Here is a 22,668-nt window from a genome sequence, read left to right as displayed (position 1 = left end):
CCAGCCAGGAGCCATTCCCGGCCAGCAAACTTTCACTGAATATCAGGCAGATTCAATTCTTCGGACTGTGGCCATCAGCAGCAGTGTGATGTTTGTTTGACAGTAGTGTTGTGGTCATAGGTGCAAACTGTGACAGAGATTAGATATCACTCAACCTAACTGGTTTTCTCACACCCACAGGTTCTGAGTAATGGAAACACATTGCATCTGAAATCTGTAAGCCAAGAAGATGCTGGAATTTACATCTGCAAGGCCATTGTGCCACGCATTGGTGTGGCAGAAAAAGAGGTGCCTCTGACAGTGAATGGTGCGTTTAAGTTCAGCTATGGCCCCTCATTATTGAGGGCTACTAGTGATACTATGCTACCTAGAACTGGCTTAGTCAGCCCTGGTTTTACCCATCACTGAATATGTAGAGATATAAAATCCAGATTTATGGCAGGAAATCACAATTATTTTTGCTTGCATTCAATAAGATAAAACAAGGTGAAGAGGTGTGACAGAGGCAGATGAGAGAAAGGAGAAAAGAGAGGACCAGGTATACTGGATGCCTGAGCACCTCCATTACTAAGCAAATTCTTCATTTGTCTAGGTCTTCACTCCCAGTCCTCAAGAGCTGCCGATAGGTCAGGTTACAGTATACTTTTAATGACTATGCATGAGAGCAATTTGCATGCACACCACCATATCAATCTCTCTCATGCCTACTCATTAGGAAGATCCTGGAAACCTGACTTGTTGGAATTCCTCAAGGACTGGGAGTGAAGACCAATTGTCTAGTGGAGATGCTAAACTTAACATAATTTACCCCAATTAAGTTCAGTTTAGCAGTCTCAATTGCTTTAAAAGGTTGGCTCCCATGGGAACAAGGACAAAGACAAAACTGTAATTTTGAGGGAAGTCTTTTAGGTGGGACAAGAGCCATCAATTTTTCAGAGTTGTACCTTGAAGGCTAGAACTCTATTAATTGGTTAAAGGCCTGGACTTCCTATTAGTCAAACAATAGAAGCTTTCATATTCCTTGGCTGAAGGTCTTAACTCTCCCCAGATGGAGTTCATTGCTATTTACTGATAGAGCTGTCATGTGAATTCAATTTAAGAAAGGCGATTTTGGGCCATTCCTAAGTTTTCAGCTTAAATCCCAATGCATTGTAGTATCTATAATCCTTACTTGTATGATATGAACTCAGGACTACAGGTACCAAGATGCATCAGGATGGAGCAGGGATTCTCAGCCCAGTTCTCGGGACATATCCAAGTTGGGCAGGTAGAGTTACCAGACGTCCGGATTTGCCAGGACATGTCCTCTTTTTAGAGGACATGTCCAGGAGTCAGGATGGCTTTTTATAACCTGTCACTTGGTCCGGGTTTTGAAAAGCTTCCTCTTCAGATCGTGTTGGGAGGGGGCATCCGTGCATGAGCGGATGCCCTCCTGAAGAACAGGCTGAGGAGGCGAGGCTGGGGTGTGGGGTGGGCATAACGGGGTGGAATTGGGTAGGCCTGGGGGTGGGTCAATGGGTCCGGATTTTACGCAAGTAAAATCTGGTAGACCTACTTTCAGGATCCCTGCAATGAAAAGATGGAAACAGATCTGCTTGCACTGCTTTCAGTGTATACCTATTTATTCACTGTGGAGATCCTGAAAACCCTGTCCCCAGGACTGAGTTGAGAACCCTTAGGATGCAGTGATCAGAAATCCAAGACTGGCCTACATACCAACAGGGTCACTTGACATCTATGTACTTGTTGCTTTCTAAGGAAGGTTCTTCAGCTGGTTAACTTTTTAGCAGCCCCCCAAAAATCCAGGGGGCTGATGTGGGCGGCAGGGCGGCTAACTCTTGTGGTCGGTGCTGACTGGCATTGAATATCTGGGGGTCTTTTGTCCACTGAAAAATTAACCAGCACTGGCCAGTTAAGTTTATAGCAGCCAAAGACAGAACTGCTATTTACAAGGTCCAATTTGGTCGCTAAACTTAGCCGGTCAGCGCTGAAAATTGCCAGTTATCATTTCATATAGCTGGTTAACTTTTAGCCACTAACCGCAAATATTCAGCAGAAATAACCAGTTATCTCGCAATGAATATTCACATTTAACTGGTTAAGCACTATTTAACTGGTCAGCACCATTTCTGGCCAGTTAACCAATACTGAATATTGGCCAGTGGATATTCAATGCCAATCACCAGAAATGGCCTGGCACTGAATAAACGTGGTCAGCATCAACCACAGGAGTTAGCTGGCCGGTCTTGTACAGTCTGAATAACAGCCCCTGTGTCTTTATTGCTAGAAGGAGTCATGGTAGCTCATTTGATACTTGCTCCGACATTGGCTCCTGTTGGTAAGCTCTCTCTTTTCCGTCCAGGCCCACCCATCATCAGCATCGACTCAGCCCTCCCAACAGCAGTAGGATCCAAAGTCCGTATGGAGTGTCTTGTGGAGAGTACACCTATCCCTGACCGTATTGTAAGTATTGTATGAGAGATTCTTCCCAGAAAAGAGAAACCTACCCTCATTTTTCTCTCTCTGTTCTGTCCTCCATTTTCTCTCTCCTCTCTTTCCTTTTATCCCACTCACCCCCTTGCCCATTCTCTGTCTTTCAGGCATGGACGTGGGGAGACAGCATGCTGGAGAGCGGTTCTCTGGACCGCTTCACGGTGCATACGATGATGACAGAAAAGGGTATGATGTCCACTCTGGTTATCGAGGAGACACGGGAGGCAGACTTCAGTCTTCACTATAACTGTACAGCTTGGAACCGCTTTGGTTTTCATTCTGCCATTATAAGGCTCAAAAAACAAGGTGAGCTCCCCTCCCCCCTATAACCCATCCTTTTGTCTGTACCTTCTTTATCTTGTCTGTCTCCCCCTAGGACTCTTGATCTGTTCCTTTTCTCAATAGTTCAAGTTCATTCTCTCTCTTCTTTCTTAAACCTAACCCCCTCACTTATTATTTATCATTTATATAGCATTATTAGACATACATAGCCCTGTACAGATACATTTTAATTACTGTCCCTGCTCCACGTAACTTACAATCTAGTCGTCTATTTATTATAGTGAATATGGTTCAGATCACAGAGACTAGAAGAGTCTATGTTTATGATTTAAATGGATCCTCAAAAAGATGGGGTTTTAGCCAGGATGTACACTTGGGACGTCTGTTCTGGATATTTGGTGCAACAAGGTGAAAAACAGAGTCGGAGAATGCAAATGGAGAAGGACACTGATAACAGAAGCTTGTCTGATGAACAGAGGTCATGAGTTTGGCCAGGCAGTGATACCAGACAAACAGGTTGAGATTTGGAACCAGGTTATTGCTGAAAGTTCTGGCACAGAGAGAAAAATCTGAGAGCCACTATTGTAGAAATAGTACTGAAAGTTGTGGGGGGGGGGGGGGGGAGATCAAAACAACAGAGAAGAGTTAGACAGTGAGAAGAGTACCCAAGACACACACAGACTGATAATGCCATTCACTAAGGAGTCAAAGGACAGGTAAGAGGAAACCCAAGAGGAAGGACTCTTGAAATCCAAGTAAAGGCAATAGCAAGATAAAAAAACAAAGGTGAAGACAACAGATAGATCAAGAATGAGGAAAGAGTTAAGGTAACTGGTCTTAGCCATGAAGTGTTTTCTAGAGTGTTTGGCAAGGACTGTCTCTGTGGAATGTAGAGGATAGCCACCAGATTGGAACAGAGAGAAGTTAATGGAATGATAGTTAACTGAGCAGGTGGGCAAGGGGGGGGCGTGGTGGTGGTCTACCCCAGGTGTTGCTTGGGCCTCCGGCACCCCCTCCTCCTCTCCGCTCCTCCCCCTTCCACACACGCGCCCCTTCCCTTCCCCCATACCTTTTTAACTTTGACTCAAGCAGCAACCAACTTGCTGCCTGCATCAGCTTCGGAGCTCTCTCTGACATTATTTCTGGGACCTGTGCCTAAGAAAAGACATCAGAGAGAGCGCCAAAGCTGACATGGACAGTAAGATGGTGGCTGCTCACACCTTAGTTAAAAAGGGATGGGGATGGGGCAAGCGCGCAGCAGGAGGGGCATGGAAGAGAGTGAGGGAGGGGGCGCCACTCACCCTCACTATGCCTCTGAAGGTAGGACCAGAGAATGTTTTTTAGGTGATTCTGGCATGCTTGAGGGTGGTGGGAAAGTGGTAGGCTAAAGATGTAACAGCTGGACAGGATGGTTCTGGGGAGATAGATCTGAGAACTGAATGGGATGCTTCAAACACTTGCAGGAGAAATTACCTGAGCTCTCCAAATAAAGCCCAAAACTATAACCTTCACTTTACCCTCACCTAGGATTACCATATGGCTCCAGAAAAAAAGAGAACAGATTAAGACATTCGGGCTTTGCTTCTAATGAAAGCAATGGAAGTAAAACACGGATGTCTCAATCCGTCCTCCTTTTTCTGGAGCTTATGGTAACCTTATCCTCACCCTACTCTGAGTCATAATCCTATCTCTGTCTCTAATCGTGACTCTGTCCCACCTGCCTCTGGCCTTGTTTTCTCCTCCCCATCCCCAATCTTTATGTTTCTCTCAGCACTCCACAAATCTCTGTTTTTGTCTATCTTTCTCTCTCTTTTTTTTATCTGTCCATTTGTCTGTCCATCTTGCTTTCTCCCTGACACTAAGCTGACATAGTGATAAGCAGGGTAGATAGCTGGATTTTGAGAAGCATTGCTCACATTCTGCTCCTATCTCACTTTTCTACAGCCATCCTTCCCCTCATGGTCATTGCAGCGTCTGTGGCTTCCGGTGTTGCTGCTTTCCTCTTCTTCATCATCATCATCTCACTGTGCTGCCGTTACCGCCATCACCATCCTGGGAAAGGTCAGCTCATAAGTATCATACAGTCATATATGGAATATCAGCTTGGCAAAGCACATATGTGTTCAGTAATATACCCTCATCCATCAGTTATATTTAGTGATGCCTTTTCAGTAGCAAGTCAAGACAAGTTACATTCCGGTACAACACATATTCCTGTTCCCAAAAGGCTTACCATCTAAGACTTTACCTAAGGCAGTAGAGGATTAAGTGATTTGTTCAAGGCACAAGGGGTATCAGTGGGAATTGAAGCCTGGCTTCTCTGATTCTCAGCCCACTGCTCTAACCAGTAGCCCACTCTTCATCAGTAATGCAACACATACCTGCATGTACGCACCCACACACTTACATGCAAATAACATGCAGAAACAGAGAAAAGGAAACAGATAAAGATTGTCTGCCTGATTTCAGCACTATTAAACCAACCAGGAACAGCTCCTGCTGGTTAAATAGCTGACAAACCACAAATATTCAGTGGGAGATATCCGCAATTAGCAGCTAAAACTTAGCTGGCTATACCATGTAATAGCTATCAATATCGAGTGCTAACCAGCCAAGTTTAGACTGCATAAATAGCAGGCCTAACTTTGGCTGCTGTAAACTTAATCGACCAGTTAAGTTATTGGCAGCCCAACTCCCACCCCCAGATATTTAATGTCAGTCACCAGAAATGGCCCAGCATTGAATATCCAGGCTCAGTGCTGACTGCTAGAATTAGCCGGCCTGTCTCCCACAGTCTGAATATCGTCCCCTATATATCCTATCCAGTCTGTCAATCCACACCGGTTGCTCATCCTTTCCTCTCCCTTAGAGAGGTTTATGTGTTGCATATTCTATACACATTTTTGTAGGGCACATGATTGACATCAAGACATAAAACTATCCAGTTATGCGAGTACACTAATTCATATGTATACCATTTTAAGGCATAAACACACATGAGGGCTCTGTCCATGCAATGCATAGTTCTTGAAATCAGATTACTGCTCTGCTGACTTATTTCTTGCTTCATCCCACTACAGCAAAACATGGAACCAGGATCTCCAAAGCCGACATCCACGTCCAGATAACTTCATGTGACCAGAGCCCAAGCCGATCAAATAATGCAGAGGATGACATGAAGGAACCCATGGTACGACCTCTCAGCATTTCCTCTCTTAGAGCTGAAGCAGAATACAAGGAGAGATAGGGTGGGGGATGGATAAAGCATTTACTGCAGGCCATGTAAGACAGAAGACGGTTTAAGTTCCAGTTTAACTCCTCATTTATTAATGCTGCTGTTACTATTTTGAATAATTTACCTACACATACAAGAACTGAACCAACTATCTGAGGTTTCGCAAAAAGATGACAACTTTTTTTTATTTGGCAGTGTTAAAATCTTATTTTAATCTTATTTTATATGTTTAGATTGTTTTTTGTATTTTTCCATAGATAGTGTATGGCCTCTTAAAGATATAAATTGCCTTGAATTATTTGGTATTAGCGCAATTCAGAAATTCTTTATTAGATTAGGAATGAGGGGTGCAAGAAAATGGAAAGGAAACATGGGGCAGAGGTAATGTACATGAATAGATCATAGTAAAACCCCAAATTTCTATAACTGTGGGGAGGCCATTTGTTTACAACAGTCTCACTAACTTCATTGACTGTTGAGGATTATTAGAAAACTCGGTAATATGACTGAGAAGATGGCCTGGGTGTTGGTGTAATTATTGGTTTTGTAAGATTACAAATCCTGAAATGGCCTGGATGGAGGTCATTAAAAGTGCTTAGGACAAATATGAAACACAATGGTGGGAAAAGAGTTGAGGGAACAGATAACCAATCAATTTGGTAGAGGGGAACTTGGTGTTGGTTTGCATAAAGTTTTTTTATATGCTCATCTGCCCAAATTGGATGAATTTCAATTGGGCAGACTGGATCATGTACTATGCTACTATATTAAACTATGGCCAGGTTAGTCATAGAAATATAGAATTTGATAGCAAATAAAGATCTCTAGACCCATCCAGACTGACTCAACCCCTTCACCATTCCTCCTGTAACAGGTCAGAGCTAACTTAATCTTGGAGTTATTCTTATTTTCCTACTTATAAGGATCATCTATGTTCATCCTATGATCTACCTTCCACTCCTCCACCACTAAGAAATCCTCCATGCATGGCTCAAACTATACCTTATATACTTATACCTTTATGCCTTAAAATGTTCTTCCATCACTGATGATCCTTCATGCCTCTACCAAGGCTTTACCCCCTTCCCCCCCCACCCTATTACCGAGGATCTTCTGTACCTGCCCAAACTTCACGCCACACTTCCCTATTGCAGACAATCCAAGGTGACTGCTCCAGAACTTAAATCCCAATACTAGTTTTATTTATTTTTAGTTTATAACATTTTATTGATGGAATCAAATAAGTATACAATAATATAAACTATAAAATATTCATTACAATTATATTCACAATCCTAATTTCATATGAATATCTATCATTCCTCCAAAATATATTTCCAAATTACCACCTCATACCTCTAAAACTTAACCGCATTCCCAATCCCCTTTTTTCCATCCCTCCTTCCCCCTCTCCCCCCTTTCCTACCCCCCCTCATTTATGTTCAAACATTTTATTAAAGAAAAAGAATATAAATACATATAAATATTCCAAAAGATATTTTGTACAAAAATAAACATTAACAATAATGAAAATTCTAATACCATAACCAATTTCCTCACCCTGAATGAAAGTTGACAAAAAAAAAAAGACATTTGAACTAAACAACCTTAGCTTCAACGTAAATCATTGAGAATTAAACTTCTTGCTTTAGGTGAAAGGTTTTGAATATATGGATCCCAAACTTCCATATAAAGACGAGTTTACCTAAGCGGCTTACAGCAGTACAATCATAATAATAAGACATACATACAAGTAGCATACAATAATGTCTATCTCCATACAATTAAATTATTTCATTTAAACACCTCCCCATCCAATAATGTTAATATCTCCATAAAAAATTAATGTCCAATACTGCTTTTGCCTCAGCCTTCCTAGGAGGCTGCCCTGTGCATCTCCTATCTTTTCTATAAAATAAGACTCTTCTTACTCAGCTTCTTATCTAGCTTTAAACCAGTACTTCTTTGTTCCATTGAAGAATGGGATTGCTTTGGGCTATCTTTTAAACCTTTAATGTAAAAGTGATATGGAGTCTCTTGTGCACTATGTTCAAAAAACAAAAGTTTTCAATATAGGACTTCATTTGTTCATGACTTCATAGAGCAGGGGTGTCAAAGTCCCTCCTTGCGGCCGCAATCCAATCGGGTTTTCAGGATTTCCCCAATAAATATGCATGAGATCTATTTTAATGCATTGTTTTCATTGTATGCTAATAGATCTCATGCACATTCATTGGGGAAATCCTGAAAACCTAACTGGATTGCGACCCTCGAGGAGGGACTTTGACACCCCTGTCATAGAATGATGCAAGAATAGGACTGCAGTGAATTAGTGAGCAGATGATAGTGTGGCAGATCTGCAATCAATGGTAAACTCATTTGTACTTTTGCCTTATAGGCAACAGACAGTGAATCACCAGCAACATCACGCACAGAACACAGTGAGATCCTAGAGGAAGATGAGGGAAGCCAGGACCTAAAGGTAGATATCATCACCCACCATAAAATAACTTCCCCTCTCTCTCTCTCTCGCTCTCTCTCCAGGGCTGGTGCAAGAATACTGAGCACTTTAAGGGAACCTTCAGCCATGTGCCCTCCTTTGGCCACTACATCCCCCCCTTCCCCACCCCCTGAGGTTTTGATAATTAGATTCAGTAATCATAATAACTACTATTTCTATTTATCATTTCTATAGCGCTGAAAGGCGTACGCCCAACCACCACTTTCAGAATGATCCTGCAAAAATGCATAACTGAACACGATGCCCTGAAATATTAAACTTTGTTTTGTGCATGTATATATACACACATAAAACAAAGTGAGGGCATACCGGTTACCTGGGTAAATGGTTTATTGAAAATTGACAACCCTGCCTTCAGGTAAACAGTTATGTAAATGGTTCTTGGCTGTCAGAACCTATTGTTTTGCTACTTCCCAGAAGCTGCCACCCTTGTCAACTGCCTACTTTGCCTAATGGTTATGCCAACCCTGTCATTCTTAGTGCTTTTTCTGTTCTTTCTCTCCATCTTTTTCCCTTTCCTTATTGGTCTCTGTATCCATTTCCTCTCTGTATCAATCTCCATTTCTGTCTGTCCAACGCCCATCTTTCCTCCTTCCCAGAGGCAGAAGGCAATTTTTCCTCAAGACCTGCCCTTTTCTTTATAAGAAATGTCTGCTCATCTTTCTTTATGTAGTGAAAGTGGGTAATAAATATTACTCTATAAAAACTCCACTCTTTTAGCTGAGAGCACTAACACCCCCTTCCCCCCCCCCCCCCAGAAGAAAAAGCCTCTGGTTTTATTTTAGGTAGAGCTTGAAAGCTCAAACCTCCTCCACCCACATCATTGGCTAAAAAACTTCCATAGGAGGTGTGCAAGTGCCACAGTTAATGCAGGGCTGAAACAGCTATTGCCTCTAAGTCATAAGTAATTTAAGTGATATTTAAATAGTAAAGACCGTTTCTTCAGGGCATTTAAACTTTCACATTCCAATATATTTTGAGTTGCATGCTTATTCTCACCAGCATCCAAAACATATTGGAATGTGAAAGTTTATATGCCCTGAAGAAACGGTCTTTACCGTGAAACGTCGGCTTCTATTTAAATATCACTTAAATTCCTTATAACCTAGAGGCAATAGCTGTTTCAGCCCTGCATTAACTGTGGCACTTGCATACCCCCTACGGAAGTTTTTTAGCCAATGATGTGGGTGGAGGAGGTTTGAGCTTTCAAGCTCTATCTAAAATAAAACCTGAGGCTTTTTCTTCCGGGGGTTAGTGCTCTCAGCTAAAAGGATGGAGTTTGTATAGAGTAATGCCCATCTTTCTTTGCAATAAGTCATTCTGTATCTGTTTTTTCTCAGGATCCAACCAATGGATACTACAAAGTTCATGCTCATGAGGATGCTCATCTCACTGGAGGCTTCACGGAGTATGTATCTGGTGCCCGGCCCATTTACGGTCCTCCACCAGTCACCCATGCAACCTTGTTTCCACCACCCACTAGCCCACCCAAGCTATACGAGTATGCACACCGATACACCCTCAGCCCACCATCCCATGCCAACTATGAGCCTCAGGAGAGGCTCTTTCAGCGGGATGGAGTCTACAGCCCCACTGCTTACCTGACTGCACCCTACACCCGTGCTTTCTCCAACTACGTCAAGCCTGCCATCTATGGGAAGGTTGACAGCTTTGAGCAGGAGGACCAGGCTAGCAAAGAGGCTTCTAACTCCAGATTCTCCTACAGCTCACTTGCTCAGCAGTCAGACTATGGACGTCCCTCCCAGCAACGCATGCAGACCCATGTATGACAACACCTCCAAAACACTACTTTTACCTTCCACTTTTTTGTAAGGCCTCCTGCAAACTGAAATCCTAGAGGTATCCAAGACCCAATATGATTTGTGTGCAAATAATTTTCAGAGGTCTTGGAGCTTTAAATCTGTGCATCATTAGGTTATTGTTGCAAGAATAGCTTCCTCAAACCATGACATCACTTCCTGGCTGAGAAAGCAGAATATTTGGCTTAGGTGCACTGATCACCAAGATGGTTTGAAACTGCAGACTAAAAGATTTCTTTAGTAGCCTGCATATAATGGGGCAACAAATTGTATCCATTGCTGGATCCCCCTGATCTTCTAGGCTGCCTGGATTATCCACCTCTGAGTTGGGGAGTTGAAAACTTTCCAGCTTACATCAAATCATAAACAATTTGAATAGCAAGGGAAAGTAAGTAAGCTTCACAAAAGGCAATTCATTAATGATACAGCAAATAATAAACAATTCCTTTCAGCACTGAAATAGAAAGAGATCCCTTCTGAGTTTTTATGAGGCTCTTCTTTTCAAAGATACATTGCTTGTGTATCTTCCATTGAATCCGCCAAGCTCATTCTCTTCTGTGGATATAACAAGTTGCTGTGTTCTCAGCCTTCACTCTGGACTCTACTGTCCATAGAGGGAATAATGGATCGCCAGATGTCAATAAAGAACCTTCCAGAAGAAACATAAAGAAAGAAGTTTCAAGTTTATTCAGTCTTGCAGGCTATGGAAATTAAAGTCATAAGCAAATGTCTTAACCAGTCTTTGAATTTGACTTAAGACATGTTGAAATTCATTCACTTGCTCCCTAGTATTCAACTAGAATTTACCCATAGAAAGTCTTCTTTTCCTTGTAAGAAGAGCAGGCAGATCCTTGTTCTTGCAAGGGGAATGCTCACATGGCAGGAATTGTTTCCATAGCGTGAGACACACTGGAATACGTGACAAGATGTCCTTTAAGGGGGATGTTCTTGTAACAGGAGTTACTTCCATAGGAAGGGAACATAGTGAAACTCTTAGAAAATGTTCTTCTAAGTGGAACTGTTATATTTGTGTTGACAGATCAGGAGTGGTTGGAGCAGCATATTGCTGGTGAAAAAGGAAAGTAACAGGTACAATTTTCAGTTGTTTAAGATCAGTGCTGATCTACTGCTAGGTCACTGACCAACCACTCCTTTGCAGCTGGAGAGGAAGATGGCGGTCACCACTGCCGTTGACCTCATGGTACCTTTTCTAGTTAGAAGATTAGCACTGGCTGAGAGTTTGTTTCAGAATGAACTGGGAATTAAATGCGAGTGGAGGAGAAGCCAGGGATAAGAGCCTTTTAATAGGCTCCCTTTTGTATTATTTTGGGTCTGAACTTTTGATCATATGTACCCTTTGACTGGAGCTATTTGACCTTGCTGTGTAAAACCAAAAGCAAAACAAGTTTAAGATATTTAAAAGTTTAACTTATTAGAAACTGTGTTTTCTGCAGAAACCGAAATTTATTACCTAAGCTGTTTGATGGACAGAGGTCTTCGATACCTAAAAAAAAAAAAAAAAAAGTGCAAAACAGAATAGCTGTCTTCTCAGGTGGAAATGAAAGCTTAAAACAGCCCTTTTACTCAAATTTAGCGTGCACTAATGGACATTAGCGCATTCTAAATGCCACATGGCCCGTAGGTATAAAATGGGATGTGCAGCATTTAGAGGGGGCTGTACATTAGTGCACTAAAGCCCCCACTTACAAAAGCAAGGAAGAGGTTTTTAGCACAGGCCGGCACACTGAATACTCTGTGCTGCTCCCAACGCTCATAGGAACTCTATGAGGGTCGGGAGCAACGCAGAGCATTCAGCGTGCCAGCTGGTGCTAAAAACTGCTTTCGCGGTTTTGTAAAAGGGGGGGCAGGGGTAAGTTCCCAAAAGATCTAAGGAAGACTAAAAAAGAATTCAGGGTCTCATTCCTGCAATAGCATTCTTTGATCTCTACATGCCACTGTTGCTCAAGATGTGAGCAGAAGAGGGATTTTATCTTTGGCAGTCACAAAGTGTCAAATGTTAAAGGGAAGGGTTTTGCTCTGAGCTATTCTCGGAAAAAAAAAAGATGTCTTTACCTCTATGCCATTAATTTGTTATTTATTCTAAAAGGACCTCTTGCTTGCTGCCTTCATCTGGAAGATGGGATTTTTAGTCCCTCCTCCCTCCAATGAAGCATAGCAACTGGGACTGAAGTGGAATGAGTTGATTTGTTTGATCACTAACTGGCTAAGGCCCCCTTATACAAAGCCACGCAGCAAATGCTCCAACACCCATTCAGTTCCTATGAGTGTTAGAGCATTTACCATGCCGGCCTACGCTGCTGGCTTTTGTAAAAGAGAGGGTAAGTTAATTTGGGGTTTTCTACTTTGCATTTATAAACCTGAAGTTACAGTGTTTCTAAGTAAAGCTTGACCTACAAGTTCATAAATGCAATAGGGCAAAACCAGGACCAGATCAGCTTGCCAGGGTTGACTTGGATCAGGCAAAGCCTTGCAATGAGAAGAATGGAATGCAAACCTTCATTGCTGCATCCTTTATTTCACTGAAAGGAGAGCGTTTTACATGTAATTATTATTTTATAAATTCCGCTGTTGCGGCTCTGTGTTCCCTTTTATAATGCCTTAAGAGTAACTGGAGTATCTCCCACACGTTTTTAAATGAAAAGTTGCATAATCTCTCTATTTTGTTCTATCATTTCTTCCCTTGTCCTTGCTACAAACACCTATTTTATATCTAAGGAGAAATATAAAGAAGAATCTGTAAATTTATTTGTCTTTGTCAATATTTATATTTCATTAAAAAAATCCTTTGAAATGATACTGGTAGTCTCATTTGTGTGTCCAACTTCATATCCCTTTCTACTGTGGATATGCTGTCTTCCCTGGTGCCACCTAGAGATTCTACAGGCAATATCCAGCCAGTGATGGAGAGCTTTTTGTAAAATGCTCACTGCCACCAGTCAAATTAGACATTGATATTCAGTGCTGGGCCATGTCCAGACACCAGCATCGAATATCCAGGTGAACAGTAATACCCAGAAGTTATGCAGATATGGTCAGTCAGCAATGATGTAACCATATAGCTATACCAATGGTCCCACTAGTGTGGGTAGCTAAATGCAGATATTAGCACTGAATATTGCTGGTGCCTGTGTTAACCTCTGGGACCTCCCTGGCACTGTTCAGATAGTGTCGTGGTGGTCAGAATCGATATTCAGCAGCACTGCCTGGTTAAGCATTGCTGAATATATCTTCCCAGCCCAATTCAGCATGGTATAACTAGGCATGAACCTCTCCTTTTCAATACCAGGCCTGTATTCCCGTAGGCAAACTATAGACCAGTGTCTAGTTTTTGAAACTATATCTGTGTATTGTGGGATTTGTAGGACCTGCTTTCTGCTAGTTTGACATTATTTATTTATTGGGATTCACCTAAGGCGTGTACAGCAGGTATAATTCAACATAAACCTTTCAATTTTGTTAATAGCAAAATAGTAGTAAAAAGACCAAATATAAACATAAATACAATGAATGAGACAAAGTCAAAATCAGTAAACAAACTTATTAATAGGACTACCATGAAACAGTTCAAAAATATATATGTTAACAGCACTAAAGGAACTAGAAAACATCTAGAGAGGAGGATTAAACAGGAAGGGTTTCCTCCAGGAACGGGTTGAATTACCAGCACTAGAGAGAGAGAGAGAATGTATCCTGATGCATTAAGGCTTTCAATGGGTGAACTACAATACAGCACAGCTTTGAGATGTAAATTGAAAACCAGAATAACTTGGAAGTTCCAGCAGTGACAGGGTACCATTGATCAGAAACTCACAGAGTGGGCAGTGATAGAGCACTGCTGGATCCAAAATTCACAAGTGGGCACAGTCATGGCACTGCTAGGAGAAAAATAGCACTGCTGTGATCTCATAGTTTCTGTAATCTTGTAAAGAAGTGATGACCTCTGATACAGTTTTATTAACATTCACTTTCTGTCCTTGTAGTCCAGCAGGCATTTATATGGCTTTGGGGACAGGGTACACTGTATCTTTAAGAGGGAAACCAGCGTGAAGACTCAGAAACCTGTTTGCCTACTTACCTATGATTGCTTCACTTAAGAGGGGAGGGGGAATCTAGACTGGGAAAGGGAGAGGTGAATGTGAAATTCCCCCTTTTACCACATGCAGGAAGCCTCCTCATCCTGGCTTTATAGGGCAGGCCCAGCCTCCCCATCTCCTCCTACCTTCAGATATTTTTCTCCGAGTTGAGATTGAATATTTAAGCTACGAGATGAGATATCCTGAGGTCACTTCCTTCTTACCTGAGACCTGGGGAGTGTGCTAGGCTTAGCTGTGTTTAGTAGGAAGAGATGGGGACTAAATAAAGCGTGTTACTGCCAGGGTTTTTGGCTTGGGGTTGGGATTCAGGAATAAAGGGGATAGTGGTTGGGCTTGGGATTCAGGGGCTGAGGACAGGGGTTGGGGCTGGGGTTCAAACAGAGAGGGCAGAATTTTGAGCTGAGGGCTGGGATGGGAACTAGGAAACTGGGATTTAGGGACTAAGGACAGGGGTTTGGGGTGGGGGCTGGGATTCAGGGACTGAGGACTGGGTATCCCTGTTACCTTACTGAAAGGAAAGGTGTTCCCTGAAGAAAAGCCAGAGGAGATGGGATCTACAGTGAAGTTTGAATCAGAGGTAAGAAAGAAACAGGATCTACTGATCTCCATTATTACTGTATGTAGTAGATAGGCTGATTCTTCTGTGTGCAGTGCGATCGCCTTCTGTGTGTATGGGTGTCTAGTCTAATCTAATCTAATCTTCATTTTATATACTGAATCTACTCCCTAAGGAGTTCTATTTGGTTTACAGTTCATTAAAAAAATGAAACATAACAAGTAAAAACTGAGATAAAAACAGAAATTGGTCACATTAGATGGATGGAAAAAGTTTGAAAAAAGTATGTTGAATTGCTTAAAATGACTATACGACAAGCTAAAATCAAACAAACTATTGTGAAAACAACCAGGTTGTTTAAACTTTTTCGAAATTGAAATAATTGATCTACCAGTCAGGGTGGAGAGGGTGTTTTTACTAATGGAACTACAGGGGTGGCAGCTTTAAAGGACTTGAGCATTTGTGCCCTGTTGACAGTGTATCCTGCAGAGAGAAGGGGTAGAAAGCCTCAGTTTCTGAGAAGCAGCGGGCTGGTCACACTGTGCCATTCTGTACCTAAGTATGTGGCTGTGTTTTCACCTCTGTGGACATTGGAGGGTGTTGAATTGCTGAGGATCTTGTTAATAAATAGCAACTGAGGCGGGAGGGGTCCAGCAATCCTGGCAGGATTTCCTTTGAGAATACTATCAGAACACATACTCCCCTGCGAGTACTGCATTTAACCAGAACAGTTCCTGTGAGTCACACCCCTGATACCTCACAGGCAGAACTTTCCATGAGCTAATGAAGCATGGAAACTAGAGACCAGAAATAGCAGAAGCAGAGAGCTCACAGCTGAGCAAAGCATGGAGATGCGCAGTCAGGAAAGAATGCTGTTGTAGGAGCAGAGGTGCTTTCTAACCTGCTCTGATAGTTTTCTCTGTGCAGCACCGGTACTGATAAAATCCCATTTCTCCTTGAAATAGCTGCAGTGGAACAAAGTTGAATGACCTGCATCGGGTGGTATAACTGGTGGGGGAAGGGAGCATGTTTGTGGGGAGTAGAGTGACATATAAGTTCTCTGAGGAAGGGACATATTGTACCTGGTACTTATTATCACTGACCTTTAGTGGTATTAAGTATGATGTAGAGCATTGCTTTGAGGAAAGTGTACTGAACGCCATGACATTCCTGTGCCTCCCCCCATCCCTGACAGCCCTGTAACAGAGTGGGGGTGCAATAAGCAAGAACTCCTATTTCTGCAGCCTCTCCTATGCTATCTGATCAGACTGGGAAAAGGCGGCCAAGGGAGTAGGGAGCATGCACTCGCCATGACCCAGCATTGCTAACTTGTCACTGCTCTGTGTGTGTGTGGGGGGGGGGGGGAGGAGGGAGCGCAGATGGGGCAGTGAGGGTTCCCACCCCAGAAATAATTAGCCTTTGGGTTTTCCCCTACCCAGATTTTCCTCTCTGCTGCACCTAATAAAGATCTGAAGTGACTTAGGAAAGAGGAACAGAAGGAAAGAGGATGGTGCCTGGGGGCCAGCATGCAGAGGCCCTGCACAACACCTTGCAGGCTTCTCTGGTATCAGAGTTTCTATAGGCAGCAACAGACCTCAAGCAAGGTATGTGGCAGCTGCACCTATGGAGGTTTGGCACCAGAGGCAGTTGCTAATGCCTAAATTCAGGCCTGGTGATCAGGAGGAATCTGAGGAGGAAGTAGGAGATAGAAGAACTTGGAGCGATGAAGAAGTAGTTAAAATAAACAAGAGATGTTATTCTCTAGATCAGTGGTTCCCAACCCTGTCCTGGAGGAACACCAGGCCAATCGGGTTTTCAGGCTAGCCCTAATGAATATGCATGAGAGAGATTTGCATATGATGGAAGTTATAGGCATGCAAATTTGCTTCATGCATATTCATTAGGGCTAGCCTGAAAACCCAATTGGCCTGGTGTTCCTCCAGGACAGGGTTGGGAACCACTGATCTAGATGTTTAGCAAAAAGCTCTACATCAAACTCCACTACATTGACTTTGCTTCTTTTTCTTATCACACAAATAACATACGGTTTCAAAAAGTCATTTAGGCCTATTCAAAGAATGCTGTATCTTATCAGAATAGTAGGAATTTTTTTGATATTTCATAGAATAAAATATATTCATGTTTCTTAAACTGAAATGAAGCCAAATTCTCAACATCTGATGCTCATTTCCAAATTTGCTCTGCCTTTCTCAATTCAGTTTTCAACTACACCAATCCCAATGAAAACCAGGGTCTGTATTCTACTTCTTTAAAAACAGTCACAGTACGCATAGGAACCACACTATCCAAAGCGCTACTCGGACTGCCATTCCAGACATCAACCGTTTATTCCAGTGCATCTGATATAACAGAACAAATAATAAAATCAATGGAACTACCAAAAGGTCTTCAAGGTAACAAAGATGAGACCTTACTTTCGGCGATTGCAAGTGCTTTGCACACCAGCTCTGCACCAATTACAGGGCAGCTCTCCGCAGTGGTAGAAAAGAATCCGGCAGTTTGGCTTAACACATCACAGCCTCTTTGCAAAGCATTTATGGTTACAGATGATGATATTCGAAAACAAGAAGAACGAGTGCAACAGGTGCGGAAGAAACTAGAAGAGGCACTGATGGCTGATATCTTGGCGCGGGCCACTGAGACGACAAGAGGCATAGATGTGGAAATGGACAGTGGTGACGAAGAATAAGTAAATGATTAGGTACATTGACTGATATTTGCACCAAAAGCCAGAGACAATGTTCCTCATCTGTCTTTGCTTCTAAAGAAGAAGACACGGACTCATGCACACTTACAAAGCTTTTTAATAGCAATAAACCAATGCCTTTCTAGAGTTATATAAAAAAAAAAAAAAAGATCCAACTGGACCCCTGAGGAAGGCGTGTTCGCCGAAACACGGACCGTGTAGGGTCTGGTAAGACTAACACATGTGGACTATCATATTTGTATTTTTATTTATTCTTATGTGAAGAGTGATAAATAAATCATCTTTTATAACATCAAAAAAAAAAAAAAAAGAAAGAAACGAGAAAACCAAAAGCTAAGGCAGATAAAGATCTTGGAGGAGTTGCAGCGAAATTTGTGGGTGCGTGTATGTGGAAATGGAGAAGAACCTGGTGGCCACTGTTCTAACTTACATAGGGGAATCTTCAATTCCCTTCTGCCCATTTGGCATCACTCCAACCATCTCTTAGTTGAACCTCACGAGCCCTTACAATTTCCCCAGGATTTTCTAGCTCTGTATGGCTGCTGAGGAAATGATTAGAAACCTTGGTAGAGGGGGAAAGCAGAGGTGAAGAGCATGAATAGGGATAAAGATTATGGGCTCCTTTTACGAAGGTGCGTTAGGGTTTTTAGCGCACACACAAAATTACCGCGTGTTATTGCGCACGGTAGCCGAAAATCTACCACCTCCTAAAAAGGAGGCGGTAGTGACTAGCACGCTCGGGAATTTGTAAAAGGAGCCCTATGTGTTTTTCGATTCAATTCAATTAGAACAATTCTTAGGTCAATTTGATAAATAACTTCTTAGGTTATATTGTTTTGTACTTAGTATTGGCAGATTTCTGTTACTATGTAGGAAATCATGTATATTTACACCAGGATATTTGAAGGATGTAACGATTTTTCTTTAATTTTCTTTGAATTTTATATTGATTGGCAATTTTATATAGATGTAGGCTCCCGTTATCTTCTGCTGTGAACCCAGAACAGATATATTTGTTAAGCAATTCAGCCTTTTCTTTATCAGCCTCTACATATTCCTCCCCTCTCTCATGCATATTCATTAGGGATATCCTGAAAACCTGACTGGCTGGTGATCCCCCAGGACAAAGTTGGGAACCACTGTCCTAGAAGCTTAAATTAATCATCCTGCACTACTTTATATTAATGTCCGCAGGGTACTAAGATAACCAGCTCCTTCCTAAAATTGGGGCAAATAAGTTACAAAGCAGTCTTCATGGCTGCCTGTCCCCTAACTATTTAATTCCTAATGGCTGAATCCCCCAATAACAAAGACAATCTTATTTTTTATCTCCGGAGCCACAAACCTAATACTCGTCCACACTCAAGATACACTCAAAATCTAAACTCACAATGATGATAAATCTCTCAAACTCATACTCATAATCACACAAACACACACAAAACCCATATATGTCAGTCATGTGCCCATTCACCATTCGAATTAATGAATATGCTCATTTGGAGTTGCTTAGAAGAAGCAAAGAGTGGATGGAATTGAAGGACACACATCCAGATATGTCCCCCTGCTTCTTATCACAGACCTGGTTCCTGCTGAGACCATGAATAGGATTAATCTTTTTTTTTTTCCTTCTTTTCCCCAGGCTGGACAAGGCCGGCCAGAATCTGTGGCATTTCTCCCAAAAGTGAGGAGATCTGATGAGGGTCACTCAAAAGACGGGCTTCTCCTCATGGTGGTCTTTGTACTGGTCTTCATCCTCCTGGCCTCTGTTATTGGCTTCCTGGTCTGGTATTTTGCCTGTAAGTGTGGGAGTTTGCTCTTCAAAAATGGGAGGGTATAATGCCTGAGGCAGGGGAATTGACTGTACTGGTAAGGGAACACTGTGCAGGAACATTTTAAGATGAGGGCCTATACAACTTAATAAAGCAAGTCTTGGTCAGGCTTTCTATTTGTTGAATCCCCGGGGTTTGAGACTTAAGTAAACTTTTCACTCATTACAATGTAGTATTTCTGACAAGGTGATGTCATTGTGAGTGTCTAGTGGAATATGAGCTTGGAAAAGATATTTGAGTGATACAATTGAAATTCACACAGAATACATATTGAGCTTCAGACTCCATTTTATCTGTACAGTAAACTAGGATGAGTTGCTCAGCAAACACAACACTATTGAAGAAATCCTTGCATACAGGGCTTTATCTTTAGCATATTATCAATGTCTTTTTATTTGTACTATATATGTGTTTTGTTTTGTTTTCTTTTAAAGTTAATCAGAGAGCCATGTCTCCTAGCAGCACCCCAGCTCTTCCAGACCACACCGAGCTGGTGTACAGTGGCTATTTAACCCTTTCAAATCTGCCCTACTCAGCTGAGCTGGAGAATGTGGAGTCAACTGCTTTTTGGGAGCTTTCCAATGATCTACATCAGCTGGTGAGCAGTTAATGTAAAATCCAGAGCAAGAGGTGGAATACTGAGCTTGCACAAGAATCTCGCTAAAACTACTGAGTCCTGCTCTGGATCTTCAGTGGGATTTCAAATTAACCACAAAGAAAACTACATGCTGAAAGGGAGGGAGGTACAGAATCAGACGTAAATGATACTGAGAGATTTACATGTACTTATAATTATCAACATTGAGCCCTATTCATAACAAATTCTATGTTCTGTGATAGCTGGTGAACATAACTTGCTTATTTGTATTTTTGAAAAAGTATATGGACAACATTGAGCCAAATATCTTGCTGAATGGCCAGCTATTGTTGGTATATTTCTAGGCTGGGAGAGGAGGAGTGAGAGTGACCAAGAAATTATCCACATACTGGCAGTGTAAACTTTATGTTTGCTTCAGGCCTGCTAGAACAGAAGGCCTACACTAAAACGATAGTGTTAGAATGCTTAGAAACATAGAAACATAGAAAGATGACGGCAGAAAAGGGCCAAGGCCCATCAAGTCTGCCCACTCTATAGACCCTCCCCTTAAGATTAGCCAATGTTTTGCCCTGACCCACGTAGTGATCCCACATGGGCGTCCCATTTATTCTTAAAATCTGGCACGCTGCTGGCCTCGATTACCTGTACTGGAAGCTTGTTCCATTGATCAATCACTCGCTCCGTGAAGAAATACTTCCTGGTGTCGCCGTGAAATTTCCCGCCCTTGAGTTTGAGCGGGTGCCCCCTTGTGGTTGAGGGGCCTCTGAGAAGGAAAATGTTATCTTCCACTTCTATACGTCCAGTGACGTATTTAAACGTCTCAATCATGTCTCCCCTCTCCCTGCGTTCCTCGAGAGTGTAGAGCTGCAAATTGTTTAGTCTTGCTTCGTACGAGAGACCTTTAAGCCCTGAGACCATTCTGGTGGCCATCCTTTGGACCGACTCAACCCTCTGCACGTCTTTGCGGTAATGTGGCTTCCAGAATTGCACGCAGTATTCCAGATGAGGTCTCACCATGGTCCTGTACAGTGGCATTATGACAGCAGGCTTTCTGCTGACGAAACTTCTACGGATGCAACCCAGCATCTGCCTTGCCCTTGAGGAAGCCTTCTCCACCTGATTGGCAGATTTCATGTCTGCACTAATGATTACTTACCACACTAGACATATATTCTGGGCCCCTACCGATATCAATGGTTCTCAGAACACAGCTAGCCAATCAGGTTTTTAGGATACCCATAATGAATATGCATGAGATAAATTTGCATGCTTTACCTCATTGTAGGTACCCTGAGAATTTAAAAAAAAATATTAGATCCTTTTTTATTGTATGACTGTTTTGCTTAAAAAAAAAAAAAAAAGAAAAGAAAAGAAAATGGATGGGAATCTCGGGAGTTCATCTGATATGTCCATATTTATTTATTTTTCTATACTGTTCTCCCAGGAGATCTCAGAATGGTTTTTCCCTGTTTATCCCGGTGGGCTCACAATCTATCTAATGTACCTGGGGCAATTAAGTGACTTGCCCAGGGTCATAAAGAGCGGCGTGGGTTTGAACCCACAACCCCAGGGCGTTGAGGGTTTAGCTTTAACCACACTCTCCACTCCACCGCCCCACCATGTAACTCACATGAAGGCTTAACTAGCCTCATAGTAGATGTTCTTATGTCTCTCCTAACTTAGCTGTGCTGCAGGGCAAGTTCCATGTTTCTTATCATGTTGTTGCTGATGGACAAGTGTCCTTCTGGCAAACCATTTCTCATATTTGTATCCATAAAATATATTTTTTTGTTTGTTTAACCTTTTATTTCTGTATACTTAAGCAGACTAACATGGCAACCATGCTATCTATCCAGTTCTTTACCCACTCGCTGATCTTCAGAGGCTAGAAACCTAGAGCGAGCTTCCCTGCCAATAGGAGTCTCATAACACTGATTCTAGGTTTTGATTCCTACTTCTCCTCCAGGAATCTCGATCTTGGGTCCCAGACTGCCTTAAGGGAGAGAGCTCAGGTATTTTTGCAGCTATTCTAGAAGTTCAGTGGTTACCAAAGCAGTCCCAGGACACTCACCGAGCCAGTCGGGTTTTCAGGATACCCTTGTTACCTCATTGAACATTAGGGTAAGGTACGTTGAATAGTTTTAAGGATTGGCTTATGGGTCAGGGCTGGGGTCAACAAGTTGAAAGGCAAAGTAAATCCACTCATTTAGCATACTCCTTCATCCAATAAATCACCTAGACTGGGAGGTACAGTTCTATCCAAAGACATTTATTTTAACTTGGATGGCAAAAAGGGGTAAAGTGCACGGTTTGACATACAGTATAACTATTTCTAGTTACAAGTAAGATAGAGATATATGCTACACTTAGGGGCTCATTTCAAAACTTAAAAACATCCTAAAAGTTGTTGGTAGATGGTTTGTTTGCCCAAACGTCCAATTTCCTATTTTCAAAACCCATTTTAAGACAGTTTCCATGGTGTTTGGCC

General features: G+C 42.1%; 2 protein-coding genes across 4 annotated transcripts in view; both read left to right on the top strand.

Annotated features, from left to right (window-relative positions):
- Positions 1-11,910, top strand: part of KIRREL2 (kirre like nephrin family adhesion molecule 2) — a 55,492-nt gene extending 43,582 nt beyond the window's left edge. Inside the window, exons 9-15 of the mRNA XM_033962729.1 lie at positions 181-307; positions 2,363-2,463; positions 2,601-2,799; positions 4,720-4,836; positions 5,856-5,965; positions 8,409-8,492; positions 9,872-11,910. Coding sequence (XP_033818620.1) covers positions 181-307; positions 2,363-2,463; positions 2,601-2,799; positions 4,720-4,836; positions 5,856-5,965; positions 8,409-8,492; positions 9,872-10,321 — 1,188 coding nt within the window. The 3' untranslated portion in view covers positions 10,322-11,910. The remainder of the gene's footprint in view (positions 1-180; positions 308-2,362; positions 2,464-2,600; positions 2,800-4,719; positions 4,837-5,855; positions 5,966-8,408; positions 8,493-9,871) is intronic.
- A 2,968-nt stretch (positions 11,911-14,878) lies between these two features.
- LOC117369338 (suppressor of tumorigenicity 14 protein-like) overlaps positions 14,879-22,668 on the top strand; it is a 66,295-nt gene continuing 58,505 nt past the window's right edge. The window contains exons 1-4 of one of the 3 annotated variants that reach the window (XM_033963793.1): positions 14,907-15,043; positions 16,462-16,626; positions 19,393-19,549; positions 20,017-20,180. In XM_033963793.1, the coding sequence (XP_033819684.1) occupies positions 16,549-16,626; positions 19,393-19,549; positions 20,017-20,180 (399 nt within the window). In that variant the 5' untranslated portion in view covers positions 14,907-15,043; positions 16,462-16,548. Of the gene's footprint in view, positions 15,044-16,461; positions 16,627-19,392; positions 19,550-20,016; positions 20,181-22,668 lie in introns of those variants that run through there. The other 2 variants (XM_033963795.1, XM_033963796.1) reach the window with 2 other exon arrangements.

This window comes from Geotrypetes seraphini, chromosome 11 (genome assembly GCF_902459505.1).
Source record: "Geotrypetes seraphini chromosome 11, aGeoSer1.1, whole genome shotgun sequence".
In the NCBI taxonomy this organism is placed as follows: Eukaryota; Metazoa; Chordata; class Amphibia; order Gymnophiona; family Dermophiidae; genus Geotrypetes; species Geotrypetes seraphini.
Note: the sequence above shows the minus strand (reverse complement) of the source record. Positions and strands in the feature narration are given on the sequence as shown.